The sequence below is a fragment of the Bidens hawaiensis genome, unplaced genomic scaffold (assembly GCF_021521415.1).
Source record: "Bidens hawaiensis isolate Kalapana, Puna unplaced genomic scaffold, B.hawaiensis_p1.1 tig00002338_1, whole genome shotgun sequence".
NCBI lineage: Eukaryota > Viridiplantae > Streptophyta > Magnoliopsida > Asterales > Asteraceae > Bidens > Bidens hawaiensis.
In genome coordinates this window covers 1,285,428-1,305,617 of record NW_027491126.1, presented here as the reverse complement: position 1 = coordinate 1,305,617, position 20,190 = coordinate 1,285,428, and the positions used below count along the sequence as shown (strand labels likewise).

At 35.8% G+C, this 20,190-nt stretch overlaps 1 protein-coding gene across 1 annotated transcript; it reads left to right on the top strand.

Moving 5' to 3' along the window:
* Positions 1-7,423: 7,423 nt before the first annotated feature.
* LOC143618743 (WAT1-related protein At5g40240-like) lies at positions 7,424-14,342 on the top strand. The gene is made up of 7 exons (XM_077090841.1): positions 7,424-7,664; positions 7,797-7,862; positions 9,582-9,695; positions 9,888-10,089; positions 10,191-10,349; positions 11,087-11,238; positions 14,051-14,342. The coding sequence occupies exons 1-7, from the start codon at positions 7,459-7,461 to the stop codon at positions 14,202-14,204; spliced, it is 1,053 nt and encodes a 350-aa protein (XP_076946956.1). The 5' UTR covers positions 7,424-7,458; the 3' UTR covers positions 14,205-14,342.
* The last annotated feature ends 5,848 nt before the right edge of the window (positions 14,343-20,190 follow it).

Genomic DNA, 20,190 nt, shown 5'->3' with positions numbered 1-20,190 from the left:
CATTTCACACCAAACTCAGCTCTCAATCCTCTCTCTAAACATCTCTCTAAGCCTCGAAATTCGTGCCAACGATCCACCTCGAAAACCGTGCCCCGATTCCTCGATAAACGTGCCATACCTCGATATTCGTACCACTCCCCGACGACGTTCCGAACAAGAAGGCGGTGCTGTTTTTACAACCCGACGATTGTCTCGAAGTGTGTGCCAGGAAGTTTGGGTGTCTCGATTTGCGTGCCGAAGTGAAGTGGCGATCAAGGCGAGTGTTGGAAGGACTAAGCGGCGTAGAAGTGCTGCTCTAGTATTTAGGGAATTATAAGCCGAGGAAAGGTAAGGTTTACTACCCGACTAAAATAATAATAAAATATTATTAAGGCTTAATGCCCCAAGTCGGAATTATACTCGATGCTTATGAAAAAGAAATTATACAACAAAGAAAAGAAAAGAAAGAAGTATAAAAATGTAGGTATATATATGTGTGTGTGTGTGTGATTATATATATATAATTCTTTGTTGTGAATATTATTTAGGTAATAAGGATATTCTTAAATAATAAAAGAAAAAGAATACGTTTCTTAGAAAAGAAGAAACGTCGGGTTTTTATAATAAACTAAAGGTTTATAAATATTGCTTTTAAAACTAAAGGTTTTAAAGTAAAAGATTATTGAACTAAAGGTTCATCGAGATAAATAAGACTAAAAGTCTTAAGCCGGATTGTATATCCGACTAATAAAAATTATACTAGTACTATAGGTGCGAGATAGCAAGAAAGAGTACGCAAGGACGGTGTTGGAAAGCGATCCCGATCAAAGGTGAATACACCCCACTTTTACAAACTTGTTTTCAAATAAATAAACGTGTTATGTGTAAAACTTTACCTGAGACTAAGTGTCCCTAAAAACATTATGAATAAGAGTAAAAGCCTAGCCCTCAGGCTGTAGTATACGTTTGTCTGGATCCTTACATATGTGGTAAAATGCGGTGGGCACATCGCACCACGCCTAGTCACAACCTCCAGCCACGATGGGCCGAACCAAAGTATGTTCGAGTGAGAATGACCTTGTGTATATTTATGGTATCTAAGTACGTCGGGACGTTGCGCTGTCTTGCTGGGGTGACCTAGGTAGAGGCTCGAGTTTATAATGATATTGTTGTAACTTTGTTATTCCTAAGCCAAGATGACCGAGGCATGCGTAACCCTCGAGGGGTAACAAAGTAAAAGAAAATGTTTTCGCGTCAGCATATTCACCAGCATTCGTTGCTGACGTATTTTTAACATTTTGCAGGTAACTAAGATTAGAGCTAAAGGACGAAGGCTCAAGAATCCGATGGCTCGAATAATTTTGTTTAAATATAAAATATGATGTTTTTGTTAAACTTATAAACAAGTAAATCCAATCGAGACTTTTGTCTTGACTTTTGTAATGTAAATATTTTACAACTTTAATCCTTATATTTTATAAAGTCTTCCGCTAACAATCGTAACTCTGATTTGTTTACAAATTTGGTACCAACTATCGAGTCACAAGCCTAGGCCTAAGATGGGGGTGTGACATCAGATTATCGGCTGCCATTTTTGTTCTCAAATCTGGGTTTCAGGTGTGTTTGCCGGAACCTTCACATCGCCGGAAAATACATGACGGGTACATCGCCGAAAAACGGTTAGGTTTAGAGAACCAACGTCGTCGGTGGTTAGATTATGAACAACTTGATGGTTTATTCGAGACGCATTTTGTTATATATTATGAAGGGTGTAACAACTCAGATTTTTCAGTTATCATTTATTAACCTATACCCGAGCCGTATTATGTTCGGGAAATTTTTATCGACAAAAAAAAACATCGTATTATTCAAGATAATATCATTTAATTATTATTGTTATTATATTTATTTAATATATATATAAATTAACTTTGAAATATATATTATACACCCTTAACAATACTTTGATTTCCTTTCGTATCCATACCCAAACTACAGGGTCCAATCTGCACATGTGAGATATTAATATAATAAACCTTTAACCTATCAGTCAAATAAACCCATAACCATTGACCCGTATTGTGACCCAGAAACTTTTAGCCTGCTTGAACCACAATTATCGCCAAAAATTATGGAATTAGATCACTGATACAATCCTTCATACTATATTTGTCCTTACCGACATGGTTAATTAGGAAATCAAGATCAATAGAATATGAAATAGCATAATTAACGAGCTGTCCCATATCGTTTCTTAAATTTATATGTAAACATCATAATAACGCAATTAAACATACCTGCACCTCCCTCACAACTAGGAGACCTAAAACCCTAACACTATTTGCTTTAAGGTGCATCGCAACCTGTTGTTCGTAGACGTATTGGGCCGTAGGTTTCCGCTTCGTCGTTCACCAACAAATCATCATTGTAGCAGGTAATTGATTCATTCATTGTGATCGTGTTTATCTGTTTAATCGAAGCCCTAACATTAATTAAACACACAATGAACAGATTAACCAATTGAACTTCTAGGGTTTATATGATTTGGGGGTTTTGTCCATGTCTGCATATAATAAATAGTTTTCATTTATAACTCAGTCAAGCAGCTAGTTCAGTTGGTAAGGTCTTTGTGTTGTGGATCTGGGGGTGACGGGTTCGAACCCGGCCACCCGTATTTTTAGGTCTTATTTTCTATTTATTAGTTTTTAGTTGATTATTATAATTTATTTTAATAAATGATAAATTATATTAATTATTAGATAAACATTATTTTATTAAAACCGACATCTTGGAGTTATGTTACGTGTCAAACCTCGTTAAAAGTTTTCGTTTATATATATATATATGTATGAATTATAATTATATCTTAATAATAATAAACTTTATTTTACCAAAACCCGACACTTCTAATTCATGTTTTCTTGTTGAACGTTTTATTCCAAGTTACATTTATGTACACGTTTATAATTGCTTTATATTTATTTAAGTATTATTTATATAATTATATAAGCATTCAACTCCTAATTATTTATTTAAACTAATAATAATGATATCATAATAGCAAATGGAAAATAATCGTCCAATCAATAGACAATTCAATCTCCAACATAACTCAAATAACATCGAAATCTCAAGTCTATTATATGCATTATCTCAGTTGTTAATAACTCATAATATTAAATTATGTTAAATAATTTATAATTAATTTATAAATTTATATTATTCTATTTAACTAGGAATCCTTGTCGGTGTATCCCGAAGGGTTCATCTCTCTCATATCATCACTTGTATTTCGTCCATCTGATCAGGTGAGTAATCACTCCCCTATTTTACTTGTTTTCAAATGTTTGGGGACACTTGCGTACCATTTATCATATTATTTATCTTATTATTTCTCAAACTTAAACTGTGATCTTTGTGCTGTGTATCAATTGAATGATTGCCTGTTACTTGCTATTTGTTTACTTGCTTACTTGAATCGCATTCGGAGAGGTCCAACATAATCTCATTATAGTATGATCATACGACCGTCGTAGTGGCCGGAGTCCGATCGCATTGGCAATGGTTTCACCGACACCTCATTTTTGGTAACCAATGCCCATTCACATGGCAACGGTTTAGCCCTTTCTTTATGGTTGATTGTTTATGTTTGTGCTATGGTTTAATTATTTATACTCACAGATAACAGTTTTGCCTATTTTTATTCACTTATATCATTATATATTATTACCATTTTTGTTTGTGTCAAACTGGTGATCTACTCACTCAACATGTGTTGTTGAAAAAAAATATATTTTGTACGCATTTGCAGGTTATAGATTTGGATTGCTTATCGAACTAAAGCTCACATAGAGATGACTTTAGGATAAAACATATACAACAGTAGTTGGTTTTGTATTTGTAATTTTCTTTATTTTTGTTGTATATGAATGTTATTTGATAATAAATAAATTAATTAGATATTGTCGCTTTAAAATTTCATGATAGTAACCTTGTGAGCTGTGACAATCATCTCACGCCCCGACATTTCCGCAGTAGGTTGGGGTGTGACAAAGGGTGATGGCTGTGGTGATGGTTTTGATATTGATGGAGAATGGTGACAATGGCGGTGGTGGGTATGGTGGTCGGGGACAGATATTCTGGTGATGGGTGGTTGTAGCGGACCTAGCGGTGATGGTGAAGGGTGTGCGATGAACGGTGGTAGGGTAAAGGTTTTTGAGTAAGTGGTGATGGTGGTCGGCAGGTAGAGACAACGACTGACAGAGATGCTAGAGAAGTGGTGGTGGTGTCTTGATGTTAGGCTTGGCCGGGAGGGGGGGGGGAGAGAGAGAGAGTTTATTTTATATATACCTAAAATTAGTCAATTACACAAATAACCCCTGAGAGGGTAAAAAGACCAAATTGCCCTCACATGAGGTGCACATGACTGGATTTAACGAGAAAAATTAACCCTCGTTAGTGAAAAGTACGAATCGTGCAATGTTTTTTGAACATAAAGGATGTTTTTTCTCATTATGTTTGCCAAAGGACGTCAAATGAAAAACCGTGCAAACATAAATGACGAGTTTTGCCATTTTGTCTATATCAGAAATCTAAAACAAGTTGTGAATATCTTATATTCTTATAAACAAATTCAATAACAACTTAATCTGGAAATTTGGTACACAACCGTCTGAAAATTGAATCACCATCATCGGAGGGAGGAACGCCGAAATCTGGAGAAGGAAGCGACAGCCGAGAGAGCGACAGAGTCAGCGGCGAGGAGAGAAGGAGAGGCTAACGGCCACCTGTGTCCACCACCGTCGTCTATCGGTATCATAGGCAGTGAGGAGAGGAGGAGGCACGAAGACCAACAGGTGGAGACGAGATGTAGAAGAGGATGAGTGTTCATTTGTTAGGGAAGTAGGTTTCCAAACATTCAGATGTTTTATTTATTTGAATATTAAAACAAATTTTTAAAAAAATATTAAAGTTAATATATATTTCGGATAATTCGGATATCCGAAAAATCCCAAAATTACTATCCGAATCCGAATCTTCGGATATCCAGGATTTGAATATCCGAATTTTTGGATATTCAAAATTTCGGATAGTTCGAATTTAGATTTTCGGATAATTTGAATTCGGATTCTTTTGAACACCACTAGTGTGCACCCCATTGTTATTCATAACAGATTTCATTTATATATGGATGAAGTTTTATTGTCTACTAACATGAACCATATGCTATGGTTTTCAGGTCGCACAACCATTTGAACCCATCTATAAATAACTGTCATTATTTCTACAGGGTAAAGTTAGAAGAATGATGAGAAACTAACTGTCATTATTTCTACAGGGTAAAGTTACTTTACAAATGAGGATAAAAATTAGAAGAATGATAAGTATTTATAGCCTTAAAAAACCGTAAAATTAATAAAAAAAATTAATTAAAAAAATCATAGCTCAAAAATATAAATAAAAAAAGTAAAAATAAAAACCTAAAATGTTTCGTCCGTTGTCCACGTTAAAAAAACATAATGTCAGAGAAAAAAATATCATTGTGTTTTTTTGTTTACTTTTGTCATTGATTGACATTTTTTCTTTGACATTATGTCCTTTTTCATTGATATTGTTTTATATTACTTAACACTGAATTATATTTTGCTCGAAATTGTGTTATATTTTGTGATATATTATGTATTTTTTTATTTATCATTATGTATTTTGTTTATTTTTGTCAAATTGTATTTTTTCGATATTGTGTCTTCTCTCTCTCTCTCTATTATTTTAAAGGAGAAAGACGGAGGGAAACATTTTAGTTTTTTAATTTTTTTTTCGTTTTTAATTTATATTTTGAGTTATGATTTTTTATTTTTTTATGAATTTTTTTAGATGTTGTGTCACGAACTGAACTGCTCCAAAAGAAAAGAATTATTATTTTTTTCACCAACCTCAATCAATCAATTAGTATGTTTTCTTTTTTCCTTTCCGAATGTCTCCTTTCGCACAGTAGCCACACCAGATATTATATATAATCACAACTTTTGTCACCTGCTTCCTTTTTTTTTTTTTATATAAGCCATAAATTTTTTTCAAACTTCTTATTTTTGTTTCTTTCTATATTTTAAATTTTTTCATATTTCTACAAACCCAAAATAACTCACGGGTTTTAACTACAAGTATTATTAAAATGCTTTAAACATCGTACTATTACAAAGTATAAAATCCTAAACGTTAATTTTGGAAATGAGATCACGAAGCTTCCAAGAAATTGCACACACTTGTATCATTGTATGTCACATGACCCACACCGTATCGATGGATGTCAACTCCTGATAAATCACTCATTATTATTTCGTTATTTAGTATGAGCTCGCTAAGCATTAGTTTTAATTAAAATAAAAATCTTTCCAAAGCACGTTTTGTAGTTTTTACTTTTTATCCTTCATGTTTGTTTCCTGTCTTTTTATTACTTTATTGCCAAATAAATATAGTGTAAAAGTGTTAAGATAAGAAAATACATATAATTATATATACATGTTAAGTGTACAAATATCTAAAATAATTATAATAATACTGGAGTATTTATTATTACTCTACGGTTTTGAATTAGAATATTTATGTTTGCTCTACTTCATTTTTGTTGTGTAATTACTTTTGTTTAAAATAACTAAGTGATAATAATTGTTCTAGTTATTTGTATACTTCGTCAAAACTTAGTTAAACGACTAAATAAATAAACTTCTGGAGTTTAACTAATTAAACAAAAACTATAGGGACCATTGTGTGGTTGAATACGTGACATGTGTGGTTTAGTTATAGATGAAAAACTATTTTTAAAACCCGATTTATGTGAAATTTTACCTAAATTTTAATATATATATATATATATATATATATATATATATATATATTCACCCGCGTCAAGATGTTATAAAAAATATAGCTTTTAAAAATTAACATTTCTTTTAAATTGTAACCCCAACCACGACCACGTACGTTGCTATCTCCACAGTAATGAACCACGCTTGTGTATCACACAACCGAGGTGTTGGGTTCCACATCGTGGCTGAACGCCACCTCAGCTCACACGTAAATCACGCATTCCACACTCATCGGTAATACGCTAGTTAATTCGCAGTGATTGTTTGATTAATTGGGTTATTTGTTCGCAATATACTATATATAAAGAAAATAACGTATAAATTTCTTTAAGACATGAATTATTATTTACAAATTTTGTGAATTCATATAATTGTAAAAGGATAAGATGAAAAATCAATTTAAAAGTTGGTGACCTATTATACCCTTCAAGAAAAACTATAATTGTCAAGGTTAGAAGTTTGGTACGTTCATGAACCATGTTAAATAACGAAGGGCATAAGTGTAAAATCACAAACATAAGCATAGTGACTTGTCATCGTTATAGTATTAAAATATTCAATTAATATATATCATTTTCAGGATACCCAACAACAACAACAACAAAGAGAGAGAATGGGTATGGAAGAGGGAGCTGGAAAATTAATATTCAAAGATGTATTACCATTTGCAGGTATGGTGATGGTGGAGTGCATGCTTGTAGGTGGTAACACACTCTACAAATCAGCAAGTGTTGAAGACATAAACTCTTATGTGTTCACCTTCTATGTCTTCCTCGTTGGCTTCATCTTCATCTTGCCATGCATCTTTATCCTGAATAGGTATTAATGATCAGATTCAAGCTTATAATATTTTATAAACAAACTAAAGGTTTTTGATTGGAGGCGGACCTGTCCTTGATTGTTTTTTTTTTTAAATTTAATTAATATTATTTTTGGCATGTTTGGTTGCAGAAGGACAAGTATCCCGGCCATCAAACTCTCGGTGGCTGGGAAAATATTTGTGCTTAGTGTGGTCATGTAAGTTTCTTCCAATTTACTTGAATAGTTCACCTTTATTATACTTATATATATTTTGATAGACATATTGTTAGTATATTCTTTTTTTTTCAAGTAACTATTGAATACTAAGGCTGTCCTTTATGGTGAGGGCTTTGAAGCCCCTCTCTAGTGTCACGTCAGTGCCACGTAACCACCAGGGGACTTCGAAGCCCCAACCAATATGCCCCGCTGTGGTTTAATGCCCATAGGCGCCCATATATATATATATATATATATATATATAGGGTAAGGATCCTAAGAGAATCTTTTGCAAATTTAGAACTTTGAGAACCATTTTGGACCACTAAAAACACATTTGAAAAAAATATTTAAAAAAATCATAGAACAAAAAATAACAAAAATTTTAAAAAAGTAAAAAAATCAAAATTCTTATATTTCATTCTGGTTTTATTAAAAAAAATAAAAACGACGTATTATACACATATGTATAATTTTATTTAATCTTTAGTTACGTAATATACACATATGTACAGTGTCATTTATCTTAAATTATACACATGTGTATAAAAAATCACGTAAATGTACATATATGTATATATTATACATATGTGTATATAATTTGGCTAAACCGAGTTTTTTTTTATGAAACCGGGATGTTAAAATAAGAATTTTGGTTTTTTTTTGCTTTTTTCATTTTTGTGTTTTTTTTATTTAATTATTTTTTTTATTTTTGGGTTTTTTGTGATCCAAAATGGTTCTTATGATTCTTAATTTCAAAAAAGTTATCTCATGATCCTGATCCTATATATATATACACATATATATTTATTTGTGTGTGAGAGGTTGAGAGAGAGGAAATGGGAGGGGCCCACACAATTCACTCATCCGCGCCGGCCGTTGCTTTGCATAATCCGTCCGCGCCCTTGGTTGGACCACGCCCACGGCGGTGTTCGACGTCCGCCACATCATCCAACGATGCCCCATAGCGACCAGCCTAAAGATTTGGTGGGTGATAACGGATAAGACTTTTTGTCTACATTTTTTTTTCATTTTCGATGATCAGGTTTTATTAATTTGCATCCGCGTGGGATGCTTTGAATAATTGTGTTTAATTATAGATTTAAGCAGCTTTTGTTATTTATTTTATTTGTTATAAGTTGTGCCAATCGAGGTTGATAAAGACGTGATTGGTGGGGACACCAATGAAGTGAAATTTTAAATGTGAGTAACTGATCAAAAGATTATCGAAATCGACCAAGTCTTTTAATTTTTTATATGAGATAAGTTCATAAATTATGTGCTACTTTCGTTAATAAAGTATTAGATTTAGCGCTTTTTATTTTATTTTTTTCCCCTATAAATTTGAAGTAGACTTTTAACACACGTGATATAATTGAATTTGTTAATTACCATATATTACTTTTATTAACAATCAAATTAACAATCAAATTAATCAAACCTAAACTAATCAATTATAAAAATCAAAAATACAAAAACTCAATATACATTCAGTTTTAGCCAATAGCTGAATTGAACCCGCACATGCTTAACCTGAAACACGAAATTAATCTAACATGAAATTCGTGAGTTTGGTTTAGTCTAAACTGGTTTGGACTTTCGGGTAGCTAAATGGGTCGTGTATTCGCGTTAACCTGGTGGGCTCACAGATTGACTGGCGTTTACGTATGTTTTTATAAATTTTTCTTAAAAAAATATGTATTTCATGTTATATGATAGGTACTTATCACAAGTATTCGGATATATTGGCCTCAAGTATGGTTCTCCAACTTTATCATCGATCATGAGTAACCTATCACCTGCTTTTACATTCGTGCTTGCGTTCTTTTTCAGGTTATCTTCTCGATCATTGTTCTTCAACTAACTGCTAATCGGTTTAGACGTATTTGGGCTCAAATTTGTAATTTAGAATCAATGAACAGTTATTGAAATTACTAATGAGTCAAACTATAAGAGAATGCCTATATATATTTGATAAAAGAATTTAGCAAGCTTGAGGATCATCATATTATTTGCATTTGTTAGGATGGAGAAGGTTCATTTGCGAAGCTACACGAGTCAGGCGAAAATTATAGGAACAATATTATCAATATCAGGAGCGATTATAGCAACAATTTATACTGGTCCATCACTTTTATCGACAGCCTCAATGAATATGGATTGGATTATTGGAGGCATTTTACTTGCAGGTCAATATTTTCTACTTTCATTCACCCTAGTTGCTCAGGTACTTAGTAGGCTTGCACCATATATTAATTACGGTTCAAATTAAACGATGAATATTGTATATGTTTTCGGAAAAGATGAGCATTGTTAAAACCTTTGCAGGCAAAGATTTTGGTAGAGTACTCAGTGGACCTCATAGTAGTGTTTGTGTTCGGCATAAGTGGACTGTTTGTAGCTGGACTTGGAGCGTTAATCATGGCAAGAGATCTAGAAGCTTGGAAACTAAGGCTTGATGTTGTTTTGGTCACTATACTTTACATGGTAAGATGTATATCAACTTCCAAACCATTAATTTGAGAGAAAATCTCCAAAATAAGCTAACCAAATTCTTCTCAAATAGTTTTATGACCTTTTGTTTATAAAAATAAGGAAATCTAAAACACCTAACCGAAGGTTGAAAATAAGCTCGTTTGGTAGAAAGACACTAGTGTATTCAAACTATATGTCCATGCAATATCTAATCAACATGTTACACGTGGACTAACTCTGTTGTAAGGGATGGAGTTGACAAACACCCTAGTCGAGGTACTATAAAACAACTATGCGTCAAATGACACAAAACGTTTTGTGTGTCTGGTGTGTGTGTACATAGTTCTACAACACAACTACACACCTAAAACAAAAACCCATAATTTACTAACTATGCGTCAAATGACACAAAACGTTCCATTTTATAGTCCCTCCACTACACATAACCTAACAGACACCCTAGTTGGCCATAGAGGAACTATAACTTCATTTGGGTCTTTTTGAGTTTGCGTTTTTTTTTTTAATTTTTAAAAAGTCATTACCTATGAAGATTTTTGGTCAACTTAACACTAATTGAAAATTTCCCTTGCATCAAAACGTTTTGATCAGTTTCACTGTTTTTCTTTATTTTGATTTTTAGTTACTAGTTTGAACAAATAGATTCTACCAGAACAAAAAAAATGTCGTGCACATCACTAAATTTGAAGAAATTTCTAAGAATATTTTGCATACTTATAATATATGTGCAGGGGTTCTCTTCTGGATTCTTTAATGTTGTGTTACAAATTTGGGTGTTGCGACTGAAGGGTCCAGTGTATGTTGCCATGTTCAAGCCGTTAACAATTATTATAGCGGTGATTATGGGTATCTTAATTCTTGGTGATTCACTGCATCTTGGAAGGTTAGTCATCTACTCATCTTCATCTTACTTTCATTCACTAACGCAAATTTACAACTCATTTGTAAATGTTTCACAAACATAACTGAATATCTTTTTTCAATGCATTTTTTAAAAGGAAAATTGGATCTTATTAACTACACATTTTTGTAATTGACCGGTAATAATCTTACCTTAGAAAATTGTTGTCAATTGTCCAACCTTTCACGCTTCATTGAAACCTTGTTTGGTCTTAAAATCGAAAGGAGGAGACAAGTCGAAAGAAAGACACAAGTCGATTGATGTAAAACTTATCTTGAAACGATGCTCCAAATGACTTATTTTTGTTAATTGAAAGTTTAAATATCCAAATTGAAGCACCGTTTCATTGTTCAGGGCAAGTTCTGATGTAAGTTTTACAACAGATCGACTCATATATTCTTTTAAACGATCATCGATTTTTTTTGAAGTTACATATAAATTTGATGAACATATATAATAAAAATAAATCAATGGGTCAACTGTCAAGATTTGAAATTGGGAGTTGTACCCACGTGAGAATTGTCAATTATAAGACCATGTGTAGTTGTAAAGCTTCACATCCAGGAGTTATGCGTCACGTGGCGCCCAGTCAGAGTTATGGTTTTGTACAAAAACAGGCTGTAGTCATAACTCTCCACATCCAGGGGTTATGCGCCACGTGGCGCCCAGTCATTATAATTTTATTTGTTTTTTTTTAAATAATAATTCATTTAAAAAAATTAACATAAAATTAAAAATTACATTAAACTTCCAAATAAAAATTACATTAAACTAAATTAAAAAAAATACATCAAATTAAAATAAAAAAACATAAATAATACTAATAAAACTAAAACTCATTTATATTTTTCTAGAATTTTCGCTCGTCGATTGGCTTTTAGAGATTGGACTATTGGGTCGTCTTCGGATAGCTCGTTTGATAAAATCTCGATGTCTTTGTCCATCTCATTCCTTCGAAGTAGGTCGACGGCGTCCAAATTTACTTGAAGTCGTTGGGTTCCAAGTTGGTGTAAATCTTGGAGTCGAGAGTTCATTAATTGGAATTGGCTTTCCAATTCGGGATTCGAACCCGTTGCCACGACGAACCGGCCCCTTTCCCTTTTCCTTTGCCTTTGGTTCTTCTACCCCCCGGCCGAGGCATGTCGGTATTATTCACGGGGTCATTATCGCTTAAGTTGAAGTTTCGAGCGTCGGAACGGGGCGTGTCTGGATCAACCGAAGATGATGTTTTAGACTTTTTTTTACGCGGACCACCTTCGCCTTCGGCTTCGGCTTCGGCATCCAACACCAAGCCCCATTTTGGGTGAAACCTCAAGAGGTCTTTCCAAATGCCAAAGTAGTTGAAGGTCCCGCCGACCTTATGTTGAAACTCAACCAACGCGTTATCCATGACTTCCGCGTCCGAGACACCGCTACTCCTAGTTCGATTCATCCGATAGAAAACCGTATGGAAAGCCATGCATTTGGTGTTTATGTCGCCCCATTTCGACAGTAACGAATCTTTTTCTCGACGCGAGTCTCCGCCAAGGTTGTGAAACCTCTCTATAATTTTGTGCCAAAATACCCCCATTTTTTGATAGTTCGCTAAAAAAATAAAAACATTACAAGTTTAATGTTTGTTATAAGAAATTTAAAAACATATATATGCATTTTAAAAACCTACCGCATTTGGCATCTTCCGATATTTGGCACCAAGCACGAGCACATAGTACGCACTCGTCAATACTCCACGATATCACCGTCTTTTTAACCGGAGGTTCGCCGGCGGGCTTCTTTGCGTGTTTTTTCGAACGTCTGCGTTGGCTCGAACCGCCCTCGGGTTGTGTCTCCGGCACGAACTCGACCTCGGGTTGGGTCTCCGGGGAGGGTTGGGAACCCGAACCCGCAAAAATGTTTGTCAATGGGTTTTGGAAACCGGGCACCGCATTTGGCATAGAGTTTTGTAGAAGTGCAAAGTACGCGGCCATTTGCGGGTTATACATTTGCGGGACGGGCACGGTTGGCGTCGGGGCGGTAGATTGGTTCGGTTGTGGATTTTGGTTGGCTTGACGGGCATATTGACCGAAACCGAGAATATTTTGGTTGTTGTTTGGAAACATGATGGTAGAAATATTAGTGTAAAAGATATAAATATTTGTGTAAATTGGTAGATTGGAAGGAATGTGTTAAAAAATATGAGTTTGGTTTGTTTATATAGTATAAATATAATTATTTTTTTTTTAAAACTCCAACGGCTCCAAACCAACGGTTACTTTTTTTGATTCTCGTGCCATTCTCGCGTTTTAGATACAACGCGCAAAAAAAAAATTTCAACATAACGCAGGGGGGGCGGTGTACCCCCTGCGTTTTCACCCAAAACGCTAGCCACAACGCACCATTACACATGGTCTAAATATTCGCTAAATAATACAATAGAATATTTTTATATTCTATCAACCATAACTATAAATATAAAAAATAATTATTTTGAACTTTAGTTATAAAATTATTTCACAAATAGAATGGGGTTTGTGTAACGTGCTGAATTTATTGTATTGTCTTCGTGTGGTGCAGTGTTTACCGCCCCCCCCCCCCCCCCCCCCCCGCGTTTTCATCCAAAACGCTAGCCACAACGCACTATTACACATGGTCTAAATATTCGCTAAATAATACAATAGAATATTTTTATATTCTATCAACCATAACTATAAATATAAAAAATAATTATTTTGAACTTTAGTTATAAAATTATTTCACAAATAGAATGGGTTTGTGTAACGTGCTGAATTTATTGTATTGTCTTCGTGTGGTGTAGTGTTTTGGGGGGCTGCATAATCACAATAGGATTTTATGGGGTCGTTTGGGGAAAGGCCAAAGAAAACTACGAAGATGTATTCACCGCTCGAACCACAACCGCACCCCTGCTCGAACCACATGATGTTTTGGAAGATGGTTCACAAATTTCCTAACCCACTTAACCTCGTTAAACCGTTGTTTTGAAACATACGTTGCAATATAGTTTGTCTCTTCAAATGTATTTATTATAAACCATGATTTTGAGTATAATCTTTTTAACATTGAGTACATCTTGTAACTTTGTTTACGAATGCCATAAATGAAACGTTCTTCACACTATACTAAGGGCGGGGTGTGCTTGGGTCTTGGAATTGCCGATAACACCACACCGTGTCTCTCGGGCTCAACAAAAACACTCTGATTCAGGTCACTATATTGACTATCCCGAACCACTAATTTGAATATCAATGGCAATTTGTTCAAACATTCATTTTAAATGGTTGATAATATAAATTGGTGGGGATTCAATCATGATTAATTGGTTACCAATCAGAGACACCTGGATATTGGATAAACTCTTTTGGAAACAAAAGGCAAAAGCATACGTGGAGATGGACACAAATAATATAATAGAGCTAAAAAATGTACTAACAAAATACAATGTAAATTTATAGAAGAAATAGTAACATGATTTCACCAATAATCAATTGTCAAAAGTATTAAGACACATAGTCAGCATAAGGAGTTGGTGAGCTCTTATCTTAATTTTTAATTTATCCCCTTCATAAGCTAATATTATTATATATGTCACATTTTAGAGAAAAGGGGCAAGCTAATGCACTATGTGCATGGTGGTAGGTGGAGTCACACATCCTTGATGTAAGAAAGTCTAACGTTTCCAACTTCCTCAATGGCTTCATCTTTGACTGCTTAGCCTTTTCGTGCTATACGTGTACTACTGATTCCATATTAATCCCTTCAAACTTGAACCCACCAAATGATACAGATTGATAGATTTGAAATCTATACGTTTTCGGTACAAACTGAGAGCTGAATACATAATCGGTTCATTAGGGTTGGAACCCTATGATATATATCATCATATAAATCGGATGGTTTCTGGGGGATGACCCGACACTTAATTTTAAGTGATAAGAAGATGTAACGTTCATTCTCTTAAGTTAATTTTAACAGAATTCGGCATTGTCCTTTTAGTAAAAGATTTGGCCAAAAAGTTGTGAAAATATATAACACAAACCTAAATCCCCAAATTGAGCAACTAACTAGGGTTTTGCTCTGCCATAAATCACCAATTTGAGCAACAAGTTAGGATTTTGAACCTATAACACAAACGCTATGTCGTTTTTTTTTCCGGCAACATAACAACATCACCACCCACTCTCTCTGTCCTTAAATTTTCTCTCTGTCTCTCTTTCTTTTTCCTCGACGTACACAGATATGGGATTTTGGCAGCCGCTGCCACTGTGGGGAATCAATCGGAGGAATGGATCAGATCCGGAGTTTGAAAACACTCTTTATGAAGCAAAATTACATATCTTCAATGAGGTTGTGGTCTTCAGATGTAACATCACGGGAATTTTGAGCTAAAAATGTCAACTTTCCAAAGTTAAGGGACTAATTCTGCCAAATCCAAACTCCAAGGTTAAAAATGAAAAATTTATTTTCTTGTCCTATCGCGCTACGCGATGGGGACAAAGGACAAGCCATCGCGTATCGTAAAGGGGCTTGGTCAAACCTTCTGGAAGGGTCAACAGCGATACGCGATCGCTGGTTGAACCAACGTCATCGCGTATCGCGATGACGTGCCCTGACACCTCTGGCACAAGATTGCCACGCGTCCACACGTGGCACACCTCTCGCCACGTGTCCCGACACGTGGCACATCGTCCCCAACGTGTTAACACGTGGCACACCGTCTGTATCGTAGCAACACGTGGCAGACCTACGTTGTGACTGTGCGAAGCTACATCGCGCTACGCGATGGGTGCAAGAAGCCTATCGCGTATCGCGATAGGATCCAAAATATTGTCTATAAATAGCAGGTCTGGGCATTCACCATTTCACACCAAACTCAATGTAACATCCCGAAATTTCCAAGTAATATTAATTATATTACTTAATATTAGAGAGAAAGTTTACCCGGGTTATCAGGAAATAAATAAAAGAGTAGGAGTTGGTATGGGTCGGGCTAGTGTCGGGTAATGGACGTTGGTTATAGATTTGGATTAATTGAGATGGGTTAAATGAGAATGGGATTTCAGGGATATAAATACCCCCAAAACCCAAAAATATCTTCATTCTATCTTTATCCAAGCACACTACACACACACATACACACATTCTAACCGATCAAGATTCGAAGCCGAGACCCGAGATTTTGTTGATAGATCTGAGTTGGTAAGGTAAGAACAAATCCAACAAAGCTAATATTACTGAAAATGGTTAGGATTGGATGGGTTAACCGGGCCCGAAACCCAAACTGCCCAAATCGGACCCCTAAAACGTCGATTTTATGCCGATTTGATGGTTGGGATTTGTAGGCGCCGATCATACGATTCCGTGGGTACCAAAATCGAGTTATTTGGCTAAGAAACGAAGGAGTTATGGGCAAACAGATCTGCAGCGCGATAACTTCGCCTGCAAGATTAAGTTCGCCTGATGAACTTCGCCTTCAAGCGTAACTTCGCCTAAGGATAACTTCGCCTACGGCCAAGTTCGCCTAAGGATAACTTCGCCTGAAGCCAAGTTCGCCTAAGGTTTAACTTCGCCTGAAGCCAAGTTCGCCTAAGGATAACTTCGCCTGAAGCCAAGTTCGCCTAAGGTTTAACTTCGCCTGAAGCCAAGTTCGCCTAAGGTTTAACTTCGCCTGAAGCCAAGTTCGCCTAAGGTTTAACTTCGCCTGAAGCTAAGTTCGCCCGAGGGTTAACTTCGCCTAAAGCCAAGTTTGATTAGAAAATAAATTATAAAGCGATAAGTTAAAGTAAGCTAATACTAGGCCACCAGATTAGATCAGACGAGTATTAATATGTATACTTGTTATACAGTCAGCCGTGCACAACTGAAGAAAGGGATTACGATCAACGGAGAACGTAACCGTGTTCAGGTGAGTTTCTAGCCCCATTTCCTTGCTATGTTTTCGGGGCTGTGTGCATACTCGATGTGAAGTGTGAATACACTTACCGTAAGTGGTAAGTGTATGCTATAGATGTTATATGAGGTATATATTTTATAATGCTTGTCGGTACGTGAACGATCTTCGGATATTGCACGTATCGCCAAGGATAGTAAATTCCAAGTGGTTGATAGTGTGTATGAATGTTATGATGTGACTTGTTTATTACGTAAATACTGAACTGATATGAAGTGTGATATAGGCAGGTAGAGGTAGAGTGTGTTAGAAGTGGCAAGAGACTAGTAAGGGTGTTAGTGGCATAACGTGAGCGCGTGATAGGGAAAGCCTGTACGTGCCATCGTTATTATGTGTGTATGATTGTTGATGTTACTTGCTTAGTATGTAAATAATGTGCTGATAGGAAGTGGGTTATAGACAAGTAGAAGTATAGTGTGATAGAAGTGGATAGGGGTCTAGTAATAGAGTTAGGGGCATAACGTGAGCACGTGGTAGAGTAAGTCTATGCGTGTCTTCGTTATTAAAGTGGCACAAGTGGCATAAGTGGCATAAAGTGGCATAAAGTGGCACAAGTGGCATAAGTGGCATAAAGTGGCACAAGTGGCATAAGTGGCATAAAGTGGCACAAGTGGCATAAGTGGCATAAAGTGGCACAAGTGGCATAAGTGGCATAAGTGGCATAAAGTGGCACAAGTGGCATAAGTGGCATAAAGTGGCACAAGTGGCATAAGTGGCATAAAGTGGCATAAGTGGCATCAATGGTTAAGCTGTAGGGGTAATTAATTGGCTAAGCTGTAGGGATAATTAAGTGGTTGAGAAGTAGCGGGTTAGACAGTGGGTTAAGTGTCTTCGGATACGTATATGATGCATGTAGTGGTTGTATGATAAGTTGCTTGATTAACTAGAACTCACTCAGCGTAGCTGACTTTTAGTATGCACGCAGGTGAGCTGATTATAGAGTTAGCATGAGGATGACACACGGCATGGATTGAACGGCTGGCATCTGAAGAAAGAAGTAAAAATGTTTTGAATATAAAGTTTTGTGTTATGGTATCAAAGAAAAGATTTAATGTTTTGTAACAAATGATTGATGTTTTATATTCCGCGAAAAGTTTTAATAAACTCTGATTTGAAGGACTGTGTTTATGAGTAAATCCGACATTAAAGTAGGGCTACCGGGTTCGGGGCCTTACACTCAACTCTCAATCCTCTCTCTAAACATCTCTCTAAGCCTCGAAATTCGTGCCAACGATCCACCTCAAAAACCGTGCCCCGATTCCTCGATAAACGTGTCATACCTCGATATTCGTACCACTCCCCGACGACGTTCCGAACAAAAGGTGGTGCTGTTTTTACAACCCGACGATTGTCTCGAAGTGCGTGCCAATTAGTTTGGGTGTCTCGATTTGCGTGCCGAAGTGAAGTGGCGATGAAGGCGAGTGTTGGAAGGACTAAGCGGCGTAGAAGTGCTGCTCCAGTATCTAGGGAATTATAAGCCGAGGAAAGGTAAGGTTTACTACCCGACTAAAATAATAATAAAATATTATAAAGGCTTAATGCCCTAAGTCGGAATTATACTCGATGCGTTGAGTTACTGTGCACGACCCGCTGAACTCTTTTTTTAAAACGTAGCAGCATCGGGAGCAAGAGACCCAAATGTATTAAAAGCAAAAGGAATGAAGGCGTGTTGATTCTCCACACACGCCTTCTCGTGCTTAACAATTTTTCCTGCTTCTGCCTTTAACACGGCCTGCCTAGCAACAAACCTGGTGTCCCTAAGCCTGACAAGAGGGGACACCCCAGTAAGGTCCACACAAGCATGCTTCCCCCCAGCCCATCCAAACACAAGAATGTCTGCTGGTCGGAGAGACCTTCCTTCACGCGGATCCGACAAGAAATTCACAGGAGACTCTTTTCTTGCCGAGATTCCCGCTCGTTTTAACACGTCAAAAAGGACATCCCTGACCAAATCATGTCTATATCTAAATTCCGAGAGTTCTTTGCAATGAACCGCATATTCACCAAAATTGTCTAAACACGCCTTACGAATATTTCATCCATAAAGTTGATTCTTTTCTTTTATTGTTGAAGCTGATTTTTATATTTTTAATAGATTTATGATACGTTAAATTCAAGTTTCCGTCATTCATGTTTATACTTTGTAGTGTGTACCATCTTGTCGCTTGTGTACTTAAATTATTAAATTACAGTAATAATCTAATATTTAAAATGATTTTTTTCTTCTCTTTATCTTTCTTTTCTTTCGTTTTCTTTTAATCTTATTATCATTTTTATCCTATAAACTTTTTTTAATTCAAGTAACTAGCTAATCGTCTAAAAAAAATTGGATGTGGCTCAATGGTAGAACACTCACTTTACTAGTGAGAGGTATGAGGTTCAAACCTCACTATCACCAATTTATATGAGAGATATGAGGGATGACCCTGGCTTGCCAGGGTTCGAGTCCTGATCTCACCTGATTTACCGGCTCCTCACCGTCGTGCCATTTGGCAGGCGTGGGGGTTGGGTTTTATCCGGTGAATCCCTCAATAGGTGGACCGTTAGGGGCTCCGTCCGTCCGGACTAGTGGCCGGCTCGGGCTACCTTTAGCCAATGGGAGTCACGTACGAAGTACCCGACGTTACTTAGTTGGTCGTTCAAAAAAATAAATAAATAACTAATCATCTTATATTATAAAAATAGTTTTTAAATTCTTTTATCTATTTGTGTCATTAAGCTCTTTACTTTTCTCATCAAACAAATTAATTGTAGGAGATGGGCTCACATCTATTAAAAATAATAAAATAATTATTACATGCGTCTCTTTATACATGGAAAATACCGTAGTATAATACCGTATATTGTACAAAACAGAATGGGAAATATAAATTACTATTGATATACATATAATGATTCAAGCGGATATCTTTGGTGAATGCTTCAACAATAATTTCTTGTCTTGAGTCGTCCACCCGTTTAGTATCTTTACCTTCATCTTTATTTTTCTT